Raw genomic sequence first — 18,598 nt, 5'->3', positions numbered from 1 at the left:
TTTTTGCTTTAATATTTGTATTATGTGTTAACTGTTTTATTAAAGTAATAAGGTATTAGAGGCTAGTGCTTTATCGTGAATGAATCTGAATGGGTTGCAGGCACTTATGTTTCGCGTCGGGCCTAACAACCCCCTTCATCGGTGATTTATTCACGATACGCAGCCTCGCGTACCACCTTATTTCTTACGTTAATATTGAAAAAGTTAATTTTTTATAAACTTGTAATTTATAAGTTATTTTCGTGTTTTATAGCTTGACATGTCAGCAAGACTAAACAAAAGCTGAAACATTTTCACAAAATATCAAAAAATCCACATCATCGTAGATTACACTAAAATCCACCTGTAGAATCTGTTTTCTTCCCAAAGTTTAAATAATGATTCAACATAAATTAAAAATAATCTGGGCCCATATTCATGAAAAATCTTAGCGTGAAGAGTTGCTCCTAGTGACAAAATTCTAAGAAAATTCGTATAAATGTGGGCGTTTCCCCTTAGAATTACAGAAAAGATCCTGGTAAAGAAAAAAGTAATTCATAAAGTATCTTAACCCTTAAAAGAGATCTTAAGGTCCAAAATTTTAGGAGTAGCGAGGAGGACTTTGACCTTCTCTGGCTTTCCCTGAAGTCATGCAGGAAGAGCTTAAAAAGAGTTGCTTGTATTTAGCATTAAGCAGCAAACAACCTCTGATTATGAGTACTGGATGCATTTGAGCTTACAAATAGCTTTTGATGCCCTAGAGCTTATTATTGCAGCTACTTGTTAGCAACAAGTGCAGAGAGGACCTACAGCAGAGCCCTGAGGCTCTCCAGAATCCGTCAAGGGTTCCCTCGGGTCCCTCCTTCCCCGGTTGCCAGTCTATGCACATCAAGCTGGATCTAAAGGAGAATAAGCATCAAGTGGCTGATGAGGCAAATCCACCCAATTCAGTTGCAGTTAAAGGAACAGAACAACAAGGATTCAATTAGTATCTATTTAGACAGAGCTAGTGGCACACAGTACATAGTATAGTATAGTAAATTACCATTCTTCAGCTCATTAAGGGAAATCTCATCTGGATTGCAATGTCCATAATTGTGATGTATTTTTTTCACTCATTTTGACGTGATTGTATCAGCTAAATCAACACAATCTCACAGGAATTCGTAACTATTTTACGAGGTGGCTAAATTGTATCAATTCGTACAATGTTTTAGTAAAATTTGGTTTTGCGCCAGTGACGTGGGGTTAGGGGAGGGGCTTTTAATTTTTCTAATAATCGTTAGTTTTTGTACGATTTACTTTGTACGAATTCATACGAAATAGCTACCCTTTAAAATAGTTACGAATTCCCGTGAGATCAGGTTGGCTAAATAGATCTGGCGAGCTTTCATTATGAATTCAGATTTTTTTGTTAATATTCTTTCAAAAAGTAGGGTTGGACCTATTCAAAGCACCACAAGTTCCAAATCAACACATAAAATCAGAGACATCCTGTTAATAATCCAAACATTTTATTGCTTCAGTCTATAGCCCATTAATCTGTTTGATGTGGTACTTCAGTCTGTAATCAGTGTTGTCGTGGTTTAAGACATGTAACACAAGGAGTGGCGCTGATGTTTATTTATGCTGACTCCAAACTTTCACTAAGAAGCAGAGATCTCTGCAGCTACAATATGTGTGGATAACTGCAATCTGTGAATGCGTATCTGTCATTTATCTTGATGCCAAACACAGAAGCTTTGCAATCACATGAGCGTTTGACTTCTTTCCCAGAGGCTCTAGGATTGAGTCACTCAGCAGTTTTTTCCTATGCTGTAAATTGCGGTCGGCTCTGAACATTTTTGCTGAGACTTTTTTCGGTGGGACTGTTTTTTGAAAAAATACCACAGAATTACCAAACTATGAAGCAGCGCATTACAAAAATCAGTGTAAAACAAACAGATTGCAAGTGAAAGCAGATGTTTTGCGGTTTGACAGCAATTCGGCTGCTTTTATCTTTTCTTTGCGCTGTTGTAATCGGTTATTTGCAGGCCTTTTGAGTAATAGCAACTACAATGCTCACTATTTCACAGCAAGAAAGTCAGCGCTTGGCTATGGGATCAGAATCTAACATGTTTATTGAATAAAAATCATCACACATCGCAGCTGACATTCATTGACCATTAATCGAACCCTGAGGAAAGTCAGCCAGTGACTTTTTTTTATTGATCCGACACAACATGCAAACACGACAACAAAACAGATCAAACAATTCTGACTTTCTCAAACTCGTGGAAAGCTTTTTACCTCGTTTTGGACCTGTAATACTTTAAAGAACAGACAATAATAAAACGTAACCTGGGGGCTCTCTATTTTCAAATTATCTCATTTAAAAATCTCAATACCTCACAAAAAAGATTTTTATATTCTTATGTACATGTGAGTACCAACAAAACCCTTTGTGTTATCTATAGACGGTTTTAGGTTCAACAGCAAACAAATGTGGCCCAAACTTAACTTCCGGTAGACCTCCGCAAAGAATCTATAGGTGTTGAGAAGTTTTAATGTAATGTATATGCAATAATATATTAATATAAATTAACATTAATATAAATTAAATATAAAATAAATTGTTATAAAATAACAAAACACAGACCAGAAGTCAACTTCAGGCCAGGCACATACCAATGAAACGGTAAATCAGAAAAATGGAGAATCTTACCAATCTTACAAGAACATTTGTCCCTGTCTCTGTGACCGAGCAAGGACACGGTGGGCAATATTTGTCAGAAGATCTTGGAATGACCATCAACATCGTGCTCCACACACAAACCGCGTTTCACCTTTCTCAGGTCCCACAGCAACAGAAGCACCTTGCTGCGTGCCATTCATCACAGGTCACCTACGATGGTTGACATTTTTCTACTGGTACCTCACGAATGTAGGTCAGCGCTGCCATTCCTCCTCTCCTCCATCACAAGACGAGAAAAACAAGATGCATTGATTTTTCTCAGAGAACTCAAAAATACCAGGATCTCCTGAAATGGGTCATTGACTATTGCACATTTCATTCCCCTGTGCTTTTATTCATCCATCATTTCTTCTTTCACACTCTTAATTCATAAAAAAAACACTAGAGCACTATTTTAAAAACATGTCACAAACATCTTTTAAAGTGTGCCGGGTAGGTTCTTGGTTGTTTTTCATGGAGAATGGAGAATTCGAGCGATGTCCACACTTTGTCGTGCACAGGTGTCGTCCTCTTGTGCCTTTTCCAATGCCTGATCAATAATACAAACCAGTAGCAATGTACAGTTTTTAAAGTAGAAAATGCAGTTTTTAAATGTTCAAGACATTTAGAGAGACTTCACATCAAAAGGACACAAGTCTTATTTTATTGACATCCTAAACTTTATTTACAAAGGTAAGCTTTTCATCCCAACCTCAACGAAACAGATTTACAAAGAAATAAAAACATCTTTAAAAGGCCATTAAAAAACAACATCCCGTCCTCTAGCAGCATCCGAATATCTGAACGTCCCAGAAATCAACCATTCTATGTTTACAGTTATCTCTTAGCCAAGCTACACACAGTACTGCCGACATGGTAAACAAGTATACAAAGTACTGCCACATGGAGCCATTACTCTTTTTTAGTGCAGAAAAGGAAAATACTCTCATTAAAATAACAATCTTAGGATAAATAAGCTTAAATAAGAGGGCTAAAGTACAAGACACTTTTCTGAGGTACTTTACACCGACAAGCAGAATTTGGCTTATTTTTAAGTGGTTTACAGGTGCTAGTCTGCGGATTCTGGTCCACAAGTTGTTTCTTTCATACCGGGATAAAAAAGCCAGCAGTCTAGTGGTTAAGAGCGCCAGGCATGGATTTTGTAAGCGAGTACTCGGACAGTAATATGGACAAATGAAAAGAACTGAATGACAATTCATTTACCACCAATAACATCAGGCACACGAAAGATTTGTTTTTTTGTCAAGTTTTTGTACATAAAAGTTTGAATACAACCAGATCACACTCAGTGCTAATCTTATCGAACAATTCTGTGATCACATCATAAGCAAAATTATTGCTACGACATTTTGTATCAATGGATTACTTACAAAACTCATTTTAAACAGATATACAGTACACTGGACACTAAGGTAAGTCGCACCTGGCTGGTCTACATTTCGACAAAGGGAGGTGGACAGCCACAAAGCCAGGATTGATCTTGAGTTACGACGCTAGCTTGAAGATGTTAAGCCCAAGGAACTAAATCATTTAGAAAGCAATCACGGCTTATTGCATTACATTCACTTTCACGTGTTCGTACCCATCAACTGAAAAACAACCTCCTTCCTCCCCTTACATCACATCTTAAATACATTTTAATTTCTTACTCTCCTTCACATTCTCACGTCCTGCCTCCAACTAACCATGTGACTTAGCTTTTAGCGTGTTAGCATGTTGGCTCGGCACACGTTCACATTCAAAGGCTGAAAGTGTTTCTCTGTCGTCTTGCTGGACTGAGTATCCTTGGGTTACACAGTTGCTAAGCAGGAGAGGGGAAATTGTGAACTATATCAACTCAAGGTTTCTTGTCTATAGTGTTCAGGAAGAGTTCGGTAAATCGTCTCAGTTGAGCCGCTGCCGTCTGGCTCTCTTCGTGCAGTCGGAGGTTGTCCTGTCGGAGATGCTGAACTTGCTCTTGAAGCATAAACTTGTCTTGTTGCTCCTTTAAAAAGAAACAAAACAGGTTATTACAAGTAACTGCTGAATGCTGCTAAGAGTGATTTTACTCCTTATGTTCGATGATCTTACCTTCCGTAGGTCATACTGAAGCTGTCTAAGAATGAGCTCCAGCTGGTTCACCTTCCCAGTGAGAAGAGCGGGAGAACCATCTCTGTTTGGATCAGACATACAGGTGTACAGTGAGACACAAATGGATGAACGGACCATAAATAAACAAACTGAAAGATGGACAGACAGCACTTACCCTGCGTCCGCCACACACGCTACTCTTCTGTTGAGCTCCTCGGAGAGCTCTAGAACTTGTTTGGCTTGCTCTTCCTCAGTTAGAGAACTCAGGGACGTTGCCGTCTGATCTAAAATGGGGGGAAAAAATGACATTAGAAAATCAGTGCTTATAAAACCTATTACAAAACCAACTTCCTCTGAGAAATCTGAAAACTTCTGTTCTGGCATCAGACAAGTGTTTTGTGCCCTATCAAGTATCTGCACAACCCCAAAGCCGTGTAGGAAAATCAGGAAACCCCCGGAGGCAAACAGGAAAAGGAAACTGGTGACACATGGTTCTCCATATTGCTTCAGACAGAGGTGATACAGGCTAATGCTCCAGGTACAGCGTCGAGCGACACTCGAGAAAAAACGTATTAAATGTGATCTTCCTCTCGGCTCCTTCGAAGGCGTTAAAGCTCCCCGTTAACCAGCTTCCACAGAGCAAGGTGTAAATTAAGTGTGGAAAGGAGCTTACGCGGAGAAAGGAAGGGTTAATGGGGAGGCGAGAGAGGGGGTTCACACACTTTCAGGTGAGTGCCAAGTCGAGCATATCATTAGGCATTCAAGACCAAAAATACACCGTTGTGTGGCTTTACCTTTCGGTGGGTAGAGTCTCGAGAGGAGGGGGAGGAACTGGCAAATGTGCTGCTCTTGTTCTGTCATGTATGCAAAGAAATGATCTACATCGTTCTATACTGTAGTATCTTTACAACAGTATGGAAGTTTTCCTGTAGCTCAATTGTTAGAGCACGGTTCAATTCTCAAGGATGATAAACATGTACACCCAACTGCGCTGGAAGAGAGAGAGACTTCTATTACCATCAGATTCACACAGAAAATAATTCAAACCCAAAGATAAGAGAGCGAGAGTTAGGTCGCACAACCACATCACTACCCATTACAAATTTAAAAATATCCTAAGGAATCTCTCAAAGATGCTGACCTGTCATTATTCTCAAAGACAGAGCTGGAAACATTCTTGAGGTTTCTTCAAGAGCAGTAGCTCTCACCTCTCTTAACACTTGTCAGCGCTCCTTCCTCTCATCCCCCACCCCGCTCTCATTTCATTTCATTAACAGTCTCACAGCAAGGGGTGTCAATGGAGCTGGAATTGAATGGATGGATAATTATCAGTGCGCCGAACAAAAACACGCACAAAGCGCATGGAAACCGAGGCTGTAACTTCACCTCCTCCCCACCCCCTCCAGTTAGCACCCCAACCCGAGGCGCAAGCTAACTTAATCATTTCTCTCACCACGAAAACGGCGGTCTCACATTCGTCACTATTTTGAGACGGGACTGCGCGCTCATTCGGTTTTTCATACTTGCCAAGTCTTGCGAACCTCTCTGAGGACCTGCCGGAAATCGAGTCAACAAACCCAGGGAACCTCGGAGGTGCATTCTCCTGTTCATTATATTTATGCATTACAGAGTGTTTAAACTATACATTTTAACATGACCGCTAACACAATGCTAACCAAGAAAGCTACAGAAACACGCATATACCAAAACAAGCGTTCAATACACAAATCAGGACAAAATTCCTAATTCAAGAAATACTGTGCCGTGCCCTCCCTAGCATTTAGCCGTGGTCTCCACAGCGACCGGTTGAAGGTGAGGGAAAAGCAGTAATTGCACACAAGTAAAGGCGTCCAAAACCCAAAATGTGTAATTACAGCAAGCAATGGCTTGAGTCATTTCCCTAAGTGGTGTCTTGCTGGGCTCGCATTGCGATAATGGCTTAATTTCTCCATGCTCAAAATACGTTCTCCAATCCTAATTAGCACCTTGCGGAACAATGCGCCTTCAGGCAGTCAGAGGAAATGAATGGGAGGAAAAGAGAGACGTGGTGATTTGGACACGGTCAAGAGCGTCACAGCAGGAGAATGGGTGCTGTTTTGTGCAACCTTCAGTTAACTTTGGTAATGGTGTGTGAGAATGGCTTAAGTCGTATGGTGAGAGGAAACACTTCCAGTAATAGCTCGAAAAGGTATTTAAGGATCTGTTTTTTCCACAGATAAAATCTTTGAACCGATAGAGCGCAACAGGGACCAGGCAATTTTGCTAATTTTCCTATTGATTTTCTCCACGTGCATTTCAATAACGTTAACGGTTTACAAAGAGGTTGAATTGGTTAACAATAGTTAATGCATTACGTATCATGAACTAAGAAAATAATTACTATTTTCTGCTACATTTATCAATATAAGCTAAAGTTAATTATAAATAAATAAATATAATCATCAATCATTTATATTTCATTTTTATTTTTTTAAGATTTTTTTTTGTTTATTTAATTGATATTTTATTGAAAAGTTTAAAGCTATGAACCAAAGCACTCAGCTTCAACATTACTATCTTTGAAAATAAAAGTCAAAAGGTACTATTCTCTGTACTTAATAGTATAATATCCACAGATTTAAAGGGTCAGTTATGTCCCAATGAAAAAAAAACAAGTACAACGTGTTTCATTCTGCAACAGTGAGCAATGAATGCTACAATGCCAGTAAGAGAACTCTGGGTTAATAACCACAAAGCATGTTAAATGCAGTAGGTCAAGACCTTATAATGTTGTGGTTCCAAGAGAAAACCCAGCATGAGTTTAATGTGCAGTGCATAAACCATGCTTCACATGCCCTCTGCTGTGTACCTTCAAACGCCCGTGCAGCATCCAGGAGATGTGACCAGTCGAGACCAGAAGTGGGGTCAGGGAGGGGCATCAGCCCAGCGTCCACCAGCTTGGCCTTGTCCGCCAGCGTGCCGTCAGAGAACCAGAGCTCATCTGTAAAAACATAACACACGGTTCATCTCTGGAGCCCTTCCCCCACCCTCATTACAGTTCACCAGTAACGCCCCCCCCCCAATATCTCTGTTTAGAAACAAGGCCCACTGATGGAGTGAATCTCTGGAGGATTGAATACCAGCGAGCAGTGGTGAGGGGTGGGCCAAAATGAGGAGGCCAAGTCCCTCTCTGGGTCTGCGTGTAAATTTTTCTTCCAGTCCTATTTACATTTTACATGTTTTTGTGTTAGAACAACATTTGCATTTGGGACTATTGACAAGCAGCCTATTGTTATAAAAATGTAAACACGTTTGTAAAAAAAAGGTCTACAAAAATATCTTGTCAGGGTTTGGCATTTTAAAACCTCTGCTTGGCACCTAAAGCTTCCGTACAATAACACAGTATTTTGAATACATTTCATAGCTGTTGTTTGATATAAATTATTAAGTAATTTTTTTCGCATCATTACTCACCAAATGCTCCGTAAACACAGCAGGAGTCATGTGTCATCTTTAATCTAAGCGAGCCGAGTTGCATGATGCTTTAGGATCAGAACCCAATGAGAACCCAACAACAACCAAATAAGAACCCAACGGAAACTCGATGACCTCTAGAGCAGTGGTTCTCAAACTTTTTTGTTGTAAGGCCCCCTTTGTGTAGAGTACATTGCTTTGCGGCCCCCCAAATAAAGACTTATAATCTTAAACTTAAAATTTTAATTAAACCAAGAAAATATTCAGTTAAACAATGCTAAAACATCAATTCTTTTGGTTGGTGGTGTTGTTTTTCTGATGTTTGATTGCACAAAATGTACAGTATATGATAAATATCTATATTTCTAAAATGCCACAAAATCTGTGGGCTCCCAGGAACCATCTTGGGGCCCCCCAGGAGGCCACGGCCCCCAGTTTGAGAACCACTGCTCTAGAGACACAAAAGACACACTGGCTCTCTCTGAACCTTCGGCACTGGTGTCACTGTTGGACAATGCTTGGCAAAACCTTAGCTTTATATTTAGTTTTTCTCTTTCTACTGTGTAAAGTGTTTTCTCATCCAAATGTTTTTGAAGACTCTCGCCTCCTCAGAGAAAACACCGGCGATTCCAAGATCCAAGCAAGACTATGGACACACTGAGAATTCTCTCTCCATTTAGTTTTTCTCTTTGTTTCTTTATGACTCAGTTATTTTGTCCTATAGGCAAAACAGTAACGTTCAAAGTTACCTCAGTGGGCGATCTATTAAAGCATGCGTACTTGAACACAACATTCCTTGACCTGAAAAGACTGACTAAATAATTTAGATCACGAGAGACTACAATTACACGTCAACCATTCATCTAGAGATAATGACCAGTTTGATAAGAAAAAAATGAGACGTCACTGAAGACACAATCGGAAGAGTCCTGCATAAACAACATTAAACATTCATCTACTGGGCAGAGATTTCACCTAGATAAGAAAATCATTCTCATGGTCAACGAATAAACGTGTCAATAATTCATATAATAATCAAATAATCTAAAAAATACCAGTATTTGGTATAAGTACCAAAATGATGTAACTTTGGTCAAAAACTCAAGTGCCAAAAAATTCTGATATATAATAAATAAAATTAAAAGTGCTAGTAGGAATAGCAAAAAATAAGCTGTAGGTGACCTAGCGAGCACACATCCTCTAATACACCTGAAGTCTGCTCATGAGGGCAGACAGACAGACCACACTTGATAGCCGAGAGGTGAGAGTGATTTGAATAATGAATGAAGCTGGCTGGCATAGAATTCTGCCATTATGAGAAGAGGACGGTTTGTCTCTGACAGCTGGAGAGCGGCTCAAGTGGCTGCATGTGAAAACAAGCCAAGACGCATATGGGGCCGTTCATACAGGACACATTCTTGTTAGTCTACATTTTAATTGTTTGTTTTACATACATGCATACATACATATATATACATATACTGTATATATATATATACAAATGCAGAAAAGATTAAGAGACCATTCCAAATTTTCATTAACACCTAACCTCAGGAGTGACAAAGTCATCCAATGTGAAAGACTGACAGCATGACAAGACATGAAAACTGTGATAAAAATCCAGATTATCACATAAAAAATATTTTTGTACTTTTCCTAAATACATGTCGAAATATTTGCTTGAAAGTGCTTGAAAAGTGAATGTGACTGTAACGAGGAAGGCGGAACGAGAGCCGTGAGGGAACGGTGCGAGGCCGGTGACGCGAGTGATAATAAGTGTCAGCTGCGCGTTGCACGGGTCTCGCATCTCTCACGGAGGAGATCGGAAGCATAAAAGGATGAGCGACAGGAGTGAAGGACGAGAGAGGACCAGGCCTGGACATTGTATTAAGTTTTATTTATGTTTGTGTGGCCGGCAGTTGACCGTGAGGTAGCTGTCGGCCCTTTACTTTCATTTTGTTGTTTGTTTATTTTATTATTAAAAGTTTATTTAATGTTCGCCGGTTCCCGTCTCCTTCCTTCCTGTGAACTGTATTACAGTGACCTTGTTTTCTTTGCAGTATTTCAGGTCGGAAAAATTTTTATTTTCTGTACATAAATGCAAATAGAAACAATATTTTTATTTTAAATTGGGCAGAAATATTGTTAGTAGTTCACAGAATGAAACAAAAATGATACTTTTACCTAAACACATACCTATAAATAGTAAATTCGGAAAAACTTAAATATATTATAAACCAAAATGTATGCTCATATTGACAAGTCATACAACAATAATGTTACTGTAATGATAGGTAGCCATTTTAAGTCAATTTTATTACACTACAATATTTCAAGAGACATACAGTATAATAGCAAGATTAGCACTGAGCCTCTTGCGCATTAGCAGCAGATTTATAGTACCATTATTTGCTTCATTACTAAGTACCACATTAAAGTCTGTAGAGGATAAAATTACCGTAACAGGAAGGAATGTGGTGAACTTACTGGGAAGATGGAAAAATTTGCTATGAGCCAAAAAAAGGGTAATTTATTCTCATTATCATCAACTCATGTCCTGGCAAACGAATAGGCTATTACATTATCTGTAATGTCTCAGCTGATAGAGTGATGGATTTGAAGACGATGTTGACAGCTTATTATTACCGAGGCCAGACTGTGCATTAGTGTAACCGTCTAGTCTTGTATAGCCAGACCTTTGACAATGAGCATCAAGTCGGGTCCAGTTTATCTGTTTAATAATATCGATGACATCAAGTTCTGTGGGGCAACGCAAAAACTTACTTTTGAGCTGACCGGCTGCGTGGTTCAGGCTCATGCGAGGGGGCAGGGTGCTGTGGTAGGGCAGGGTACTGGTGAACAGGATGTCGTTGGGCACAGCTTGGTCCAGCATGGAGCTGCGGGAGCTGGCCAATGACAACACTCTCCGGTGGCTGCTGCACAAGCTCTCGTCAGACAGGGTCCGGTATAGGGAGCGGCGCGGAGACTGAGCGACAATCTGTACCTGAAAGAACAAAAAGGAGAGAGAGAGAGAGAGATGGATGGATGGGATAAATATACATGACGGGCAAGAGGAAAACTAAGAGAAAGGACAAAGAGAGGGGGTGGTGGAGGAAATACAGATATTATTCATCAGAATATGATTATGTGAAAGGCTCCGCAATATTGTTAATAAAACAGCCGTGGCAATAAAGCACATATCACTTAATTGAATTGCAGGAAGGAAGCTGGGGGGGTGGATGGGAAATAGGAGAGCCAGCAGGGGACCAATCAGCAGCAGCCGTCAGAGTGACTGTGTGTGAGTCAGACCTATTAGAGTCATACGACTCTCATCAATAATGCAGGTGCAACGGACACACTTCTGACGGGGGGGTCTGATGGTGGGGGCAGGGGTCCCAAACAAATACACAATTAGACCAGTGAACGTGACAGTGGACCTCAAAGATGAGGATTTTTTTTACAGTTTCACTGTAGGCAGACGCATCACTTAAAGGGGTAGTTCATTCGGAAAAAAAATCTGTCACCATTTACTACTTGAGTCAATTACCCCTATTGTTTCAAATCTGTTTACTGTAAATGTCTTTGTTCTGATTAACACAGATGAATACATTTGGAAGAACAAAGAAATTTATACAGATCTGGAACAACTTGAGGGTTTATAAATGATGACAGAATTTATATTTTTGGGTGAGCTGTTTATTTTTGTTCCTCCTGTTCCAAACTCACAAAATCTCTACAAACCTGTGCACCTACAAAGAGCAAAGCATCTTCATTATTATAAAATAAATAAACCTATGATGGAAAGGTTAAACCCTCCTTGCAGATTTTTACAATACTTTAAGCAGCAGATAGGCAACGGTTTGTTCTCAATGCTGGTAGGAGGCTACGTGAACTCATTTAAATTTGCAAACCACGGACTGCATTAAACGCATGACCTTGACCCACGCTAGCACCATGCCCTATTGCTATTCACATTATAAATGCAATGTAATGCAAATGCAGAACGGTGAATGTTGCGCAGGCTGGAAAAATGAAAATGTAACCTTTGTGCAGGGTGAGACTACATTTACATTACATTACATTTACATTTAGTCATTTAGCAGACGCTTTTATCCAAAGTGACTTACAGATGAGGTAAACAATGGAAGCAATTGGAACAACATAAGGACAACAAAAAGCATAAGTGCAATAAAAAACTGGTCTCATATAGCCCACCACAGTATACAGAGCTAAGTTTTTTTTTTTTTTTAAGATTAGAAAAGAGATAAAAGTCAGAATTGATCGGTCAGGTGTTGACGGAAGAGATGTGTTTTCAGACGATTCTTAAAGACGGCTACAGACTAGTTCTACAGCAAACTATGCAATATGTTACTATAAGACAGAAAATTTAGACCAACAAGCATGTAGAACACACATGCATAGGAAGCTTTGCAATGCTGCGGGCAGAATATGATGATTGACAGATGGACCGTTCGCTGGGCAACAAAGCCCCTTTGTGACCGAATTTACTGTACTATAGACACCTCCATTGGTCAACCACAGGGTTGCTACAAGATGCTGATTGGTTGATTTGCTTATTTGTCGTTAATTGCAACACATTTAGGTTAAATATATTTTTTTCACCATGTTTTAACTAAATTTGTTCACCGCATTAGTCATCTTCCAGGGCTCATTTGAAACTCACCTTGCCGTGACCCGCCTGCGCCAAGGGACTGTCAGGTAGCAGCATCCTGAGGAAACCCTCCTTGGAGAGCGTCTGGAGCTTCTCGCCAGCACTATTAACCACCTGAGACTGGTCTGTCAAATAGAGACCCCTGGGAGACACGTGGAGATAAAGGAGTGGGTGTTAAACAGAGAACAAAGAGAAGAATAAACAGCTTAGCAAAGCAAAAAAAGACGACAAACAGACAAACATTAGCTGCATCTTTTATTCTGCCGTAATCTAAATTGAATTATAAAAGTGCATTACATATGTGGTACATATGTGGTATTGTCAAAGGGCTACAAATACATTTTTCAGCAACAGCAAAGACGCTTTTCTATAGGAAAAACAAGGATTACAGGGGCAGGGGTTAGGTAATGACAAATCAGTTGATGTACAGGATTATGGTCCAATAAGTGAATGGACAGCTTCTACACAGTCGTGATGCGACTTATCTTAGAATGAATCAAAACAGGCCAGTGTCTTTCTTGTGACCTTCAGGGTGTAACACGTGCCATGAGGGTAAGTAACACCAAGAAGGAAGGTAACGCCACATAAAAAACACAAGCTCAGATAATGAATCAGACTACCTTGAGTTCCTCAAAAGTGTCTTTAGAAGCAAAGACAAGACTTGTGACCCACTGATGTCAACAGAAAGAGACATAAAAATGATTACACAGAGCTTTGAATCAATTCCATTGAATCTCAGTCATGCATTGTTTGTGTCTGGAAAGCTTCATTGTCACCCAACAGCCTGTCCATCAAATCTCATCCAGGCTTTAATGGTCAGAACAGTCCTGCTGTCTGATAATGTGAAGTGGCATGTGTCGAGTAGATTTTGTCTGGATGCTGTTTGATGGAGGTTCTATAATATGTTGACACAGATCATTTCTAAAACGCCGTCAGCAAAAATGTGTAAAGGACCTAAAAGCTTTGTGAAATGTCACTGCTGTGCAAAGGTACCAGCCTTGACTTTAATTGTTTGTAAAACAACGTGCTACAAATTAAAACGATTTAATTTTCACAAACTCTAGTTGCAATGTTCATTAAGGTCCATATAGTGGTAATAGTAATGGTATTTACCGGAATTCTCTGGCTGGCTCCTCTTCCTCAAGGAAATGCTCGGTTTCTCCTTTCTTCCACCCAGTCAAATACTTCCCACCTTGTGATTGACAGCTATGCGAGTGTTTTTCCCGGCCACCCCCTTGGGTTGTGTCGGTGGGAGAGATAATATAGATCTTTGAGGGGTCAATGGATCCGGAGTTCTTCGAACAGCGCTCAGAAGGGCTTCCAGAATGACGGGAACCACTGAGAAATCAATAGAGAGTCATGTTCGTATTATTTTTAATGTACATTATTTGCAAGCACTAAGGATGAACAGATCTTAAAGGTCTAGTGTATAATTTTTGGAAGGATCTATTGACAGAAATGCAATATAATATACATAACTATGTCTACAGAGGTGTATAAAGACCTTACATAATGAAGTGTTATGTTTTTATTACCTTAGAATGAGCTATTTCTATTTACGTACACCACGGGTCCCCTTACATGGAATTTGCCATTTTGTTTCTACAGTAGCCCTAAACACACAAACTGCTCTACAGAGCGAGTTTCGTAAAAGCGTTATATCTCCTTCGGCAAAGAAGCGAAAACGTGACGACATCTTAGTTCCGTGTCAGCTGCGGTAGTGCTTCGAAAGGGAGGGGGGAGAGTGAGCCGTTGGTTGCAATTCGCAACCTCACCACTAGATGCTGCTAAATTTCATACACCGGACCTTTAAGGGAATTCTGAAGGCAAGAACATGTGAAGAGGCTACAAGCAGTTGAAATAACATAAACAACGCAGCTGTTACCACCCGAAGCCTTGTGCACTTTTAAGTAGCCTCTATTACGCTGTTGGCTCACCCTGCAAAGCAGAAGTCCATCTTAAGAGGGGAAAACAGGGATTGCAGTGGAAAACGCTCGGGGGTGATATGACGTTGTTTTGGCTGCTCGTGTCTCATCGCCTCAGATCTAGTAACTCAAACGACGAGCCGTTATAACCATATAACTAGCAAGTCTGTCTGTATTCACTACCAATTCTAAATCCAGAAATGCAGCATTTCTTTTGTGAACTCTGAAACAAAATCTTTACTTTGAGCAAAGCTGTTCCATGCGAATACCAAATGCTGTTTGATCCTTTAAACATCACAGGCCAAAACAGAAATCAAATAAGCTGAAGATGTGATTTCATAAGGCTTTTATTGTTTAGCTTTGGGCAAGTGAATCAAAAGTTGTCGGAAATAATACCCATCCGTTCCCATGATTGTCTTTGGCACTCGATGTGTTAGCGCTATGCAAGTTTCAGGAGTAAAAAGCAAGGCTATCTTTAGGGATGTGGAAAGCTGCATATTGCCAAAACTGACTTTAAAACGGCAGATGAATAAGCAGCCGTAAGGAAGCACTGCACAATTAGGCAAGTTTTGGGTTCTGACCCCAATCTGATCCACTTCTTAGGAGGAAGAAATGCATTCTTGCATTCATAATCAGCTACACGTCGCGCAATGTAATGGAACAGAATGCAGTGGTCTTGAGACACCTAAAAGTCAGACTATTTTAAACCAGACAACACCCTCTGAAAATGCAAAATTTGAAATGGGTAACCAAAATCCATCTGAAGTTGTTTGGCAGCAGAATGTGAAGTTTGCTGTGCAAACTATCTAATAATAAATCTAGATAAACTGGTCATCCTCAATATTTAACCATTTCAACCAGCTAGTTGTTGGTCTACCATCATGACCCATTCATTAGCTGCTTTATTTCCTCTTTCACCCTCCACTTCTCTCACCTTGAAAGCGATGATATCTCGCTCAGATCTCCCGTGCTCCCGTCAGTGGTGTGTCCTGTAGGCATAGCAGGGACGTACCCCTGAGACAGAAACATCGTTGCCCTTCCCTCGTCCTCCTCTCCTTCCTCAGGGTACTCCAGAGTCCACGGGAGTCCCGTATCAACTCTCCCGTCCCTCATGACCATACGTGACGGTCCCACCCCAGTCAGGGGCAGGGGAGGAGCTGGAGGAGGCATGCAGGGTGCTGTATCTATCCCACTGTCTGTGGACGCCCCCTTTATGTAGGTGAGGCCCAGGGACTCCGGATCCATTGGGTCTCCGGAGCCGAAATGTTTCTCGTCGCTGCCGCTGGAAGCGTTGCTGGAGAGGGTGTTACTGGAGTGACTGGAGCAATGACTGTGGCAGCTCTTCTCACGGCTCTGAAAATGAGAATTTGCTGGTTATTATGGTGACCTACTGTTGAGTGGAATATGTGAATACAGAGATTTCATTTTTGAGAATCAAAACATTTAAACTCAGAAACAGGTTTAAAAGCTGACTTTTGTTACGGTCACAATCTAGCATTACAATTCGCAGCATCCTGACAGAACTACACAAGCTTTAAATAAGAGGCAGGCGAACCATTTTATCAAAATGAAACATTTGGTTCCATCGCAGCCAAAATACAGCGCAACAAATATGGATGATGGAGCTCTGGAGCGCTGAAGTGCATTTACCCATTTAGCAATAACAGCAACAGTCAGAAGAACCGGCGCAGCACCATTACCAACTACTGTAACAAATCTGATGGAAAATTAATAATTGATCATTCTGTTAAATTGCGTAGTCTAAATTTAAGCCCTTTCAAATGAATAAAAAGTGGATGATTTTTAAACTTTAATGCATGGCTTGCTTGGGAAGGTCTATTGCCGCCCACGATTTCTAGCTGGATGAAAACTCAAATATCCCCTCTGGCTCAAGGCAATGCGTTCAATAAACCATCGCAAAAAAGCTGTCAGTTCGGCGTAGTACAAGAACACAAAATACTTCTCTAAACTTTGCAGAAGTTACTAATATGAGATAATCACGACCTTTGACATCACTTTTTGACATTAGCATCATCTTACAAAAACACAAAGGGCAGGGTGACCTTTTCGAGCTAGATAAATCAGGTGGATTTTAGTGAGCCTGATGTTAGGTAATGTCGGAACGCTCTCGCTATCTTCGAGCAAGCGGTGCAGCGTGTCATTCTGTAACTGAGCAGTCTTCCTCATTCTCACGTAAATTCCCACAGGGATCACATGTCTAGATGTGGCACTATGGGCCATCTGCCATAGATGTCAACCCCCCTTTCCGCCACACCCGTGACCTCTCTGGGCGACTACCAACCCGCGCGGAGAAATGTGGCGGGTTTGCGACGCTGCCAAATACATGTTCCTGACTAATGAGGTCACTGCACTCAACAGCCACATATAAACATGCAAACAGTTGGACGCACACGCATGCAAGTGCATAACATATGCTAGAGTTCATGTACAGTAAGAATGTATTGATAGGACATTTCTGATCTAATAACCAGATTTTTGCATGTCTCTATGTAAGCAAGAACAAATCACCCAAAAAAGAAAATATTCTAACCGGAAAGCTTTTTGAAGGCCATAATCTGTCCCCGTCAAAAAAATTCGGTCATCTTTTACTCACCCCTCATGCTGTTTCAAACCTGCATATTTTCTTTCATCCATGGAAGACAACAGGAGACTTTAAACAGAAGGTTACTGACTGACAGTCTCAGTCACTATTCACTCTCATTGTATGGCAGAAAGAGCAACAACATTCTTTACAATTTTTCTTTTGTGATTCACAGAAGAAAGTCAAACACGTCTGAAAGGACATGAGGGCGAGAAACGCGAACAATGTTTTATTTTAGGTGAACGGTTGTCTTAACAAATATCACGGCTTTGTAGACTGACCGGGAAAACGAACAGCGTCTGGCCTTCAAAGAGCTTTCAGTTTATAATATAATAATAAGCACATAGAGAGAGATCACATAATTCATTGATTGAGTACTTACTCGAGGGAATTTACCAGGTGAGTCTTTCGCACCCTGTCTCTGCAGACCTCTGTTCAAGATCTTGGTGGAGGGGATGTGCCACTTGGCCTCTGGAACACAAGGCGACCCTGAAAATCACAGGCATGATGTTACATATCAATAGGAGCGTTGTTTATTCAAGTTATGTAAAATCAATATCTCAAGTTATTTAATGTTGCTTATTAAATTCAATAAGGCCACTTGCACTTCAGTGAAATATAATGGGTTTCAATGAGACATTTGAGCAAACACAACTCTTGTGGTTTAAAAACAATTGAAAGAGTTGTTCCGTACCGGCAGATCGTGTTCTCTCCAGCTTGTGCTCGCGGTCTTCCTTTTCTTCTGGCTGGTCTTGAAGAGCAGGTGACTGCAATCTATAAAAAGTGTTGGCAAAAAATTCATCAACCAACCAAATTGTACCGCCTGATCAAAAAAATGAAAATAAGAGTTTGAAATAATAATACTGTATACTGTAAAATACTGTATGTATTGTAAAACATGGTAACGTAATGTAATGTTTGTAGAATATATATCTAAATATAAAGAAATATTTTGGCAGCTTACACTCGAGCTGCCAAAATACAGACAACACACACATCACATGCTCTACCAGAGACAAAAATATTTTGGACCATTGCTACACCACAATAAAGAATGCATATCGCTAGAGCAGCTTTAGGACTGTCTGATCACTGCCTGGTTCACCTTATCCCAGCCTACAGGCAGAAACTAAAAGCTGCCAAACCTATGGTAAGGACTGTTA

General features: G+C 40.4%; 1 protein-coding gene across 3 annotated transcripts in view; it reads right to left on the bottom strand.

The window, feature by feature from the left end:
- Positions 1-3,350: 3,350 nt before the first annotated feature.
- The window catches only part of sipa1l2 (signal-induced proliferation-associated 1 like 2), a 62,228-nt gene continuing 46,980 nt past the window's right edge, over positions 3,351-18,598 (bottom strand). For 2 of the 3 annotated variants that reach the window (XM_057361448.1, XM_057361449.1), the window contains exons 12-22: positions 18,130-18,209; positions 17,818-17,924; positions 15,768-16,186; positions 14,022-14,246; positions 13,529-13,579; positions 12,921-13,050; positions 11,021-11,240; positions 7,632-7,763; positions 4,959-5,067; positions 4,784-4,865; positions 3,351-4,697 (exon numbers count right to left, since the gene is read on the bottom strand). In XM_057361448.1, the coding sequence (XP_057217431.1) occupies positions 4,551-4,697; positions 4,784-4,865; positions 4,959-5,067; positions 7,632-7,763; positions 11,021-11,240; positions 12,921-13,050; positions 13,529-13,579; positions 14,022-14,246; positions 15,768-16,186; positions 17,818-17,924; positions 18,130-18,209 (1,702 nt within the window). In that variant the 3' untranslated portion in view covers positions 3,351-4,550. The remainder of the gene's footprint in view (positions 4,698-4,783; positions 4,866-4,958; positions 5,068-7,631; positions 7,764-11,020; positions 11,241-12,920; positions 13,051-13,528; positions 13,580-14,021; positions 14,247-15,767; positions 16,187-17,817; positions 17,925-18,129; positions 18,210-18,598) is intronic. The other variant, XM_057361450.1, reaches the window with a different exon arrangement.

The sequence above is a fragment of the Triplophysa rosa genome, linkage group LG20 (assembly GCF_024868665.1).
Source record: "Triplophysa rosa linkage group LG20, Trosa_1v2, whole genome shotgun sequence".
Lineage (NCBI taxonomy): Eukaryota > Metazoa > Chordata > Actinopteri > Cypriniformes > Nemacheilidae > Triplophysa > Triplophysa rosa.
This window is presented reverse-complemented; position numbering and strand designations above follow the sequence as displayed.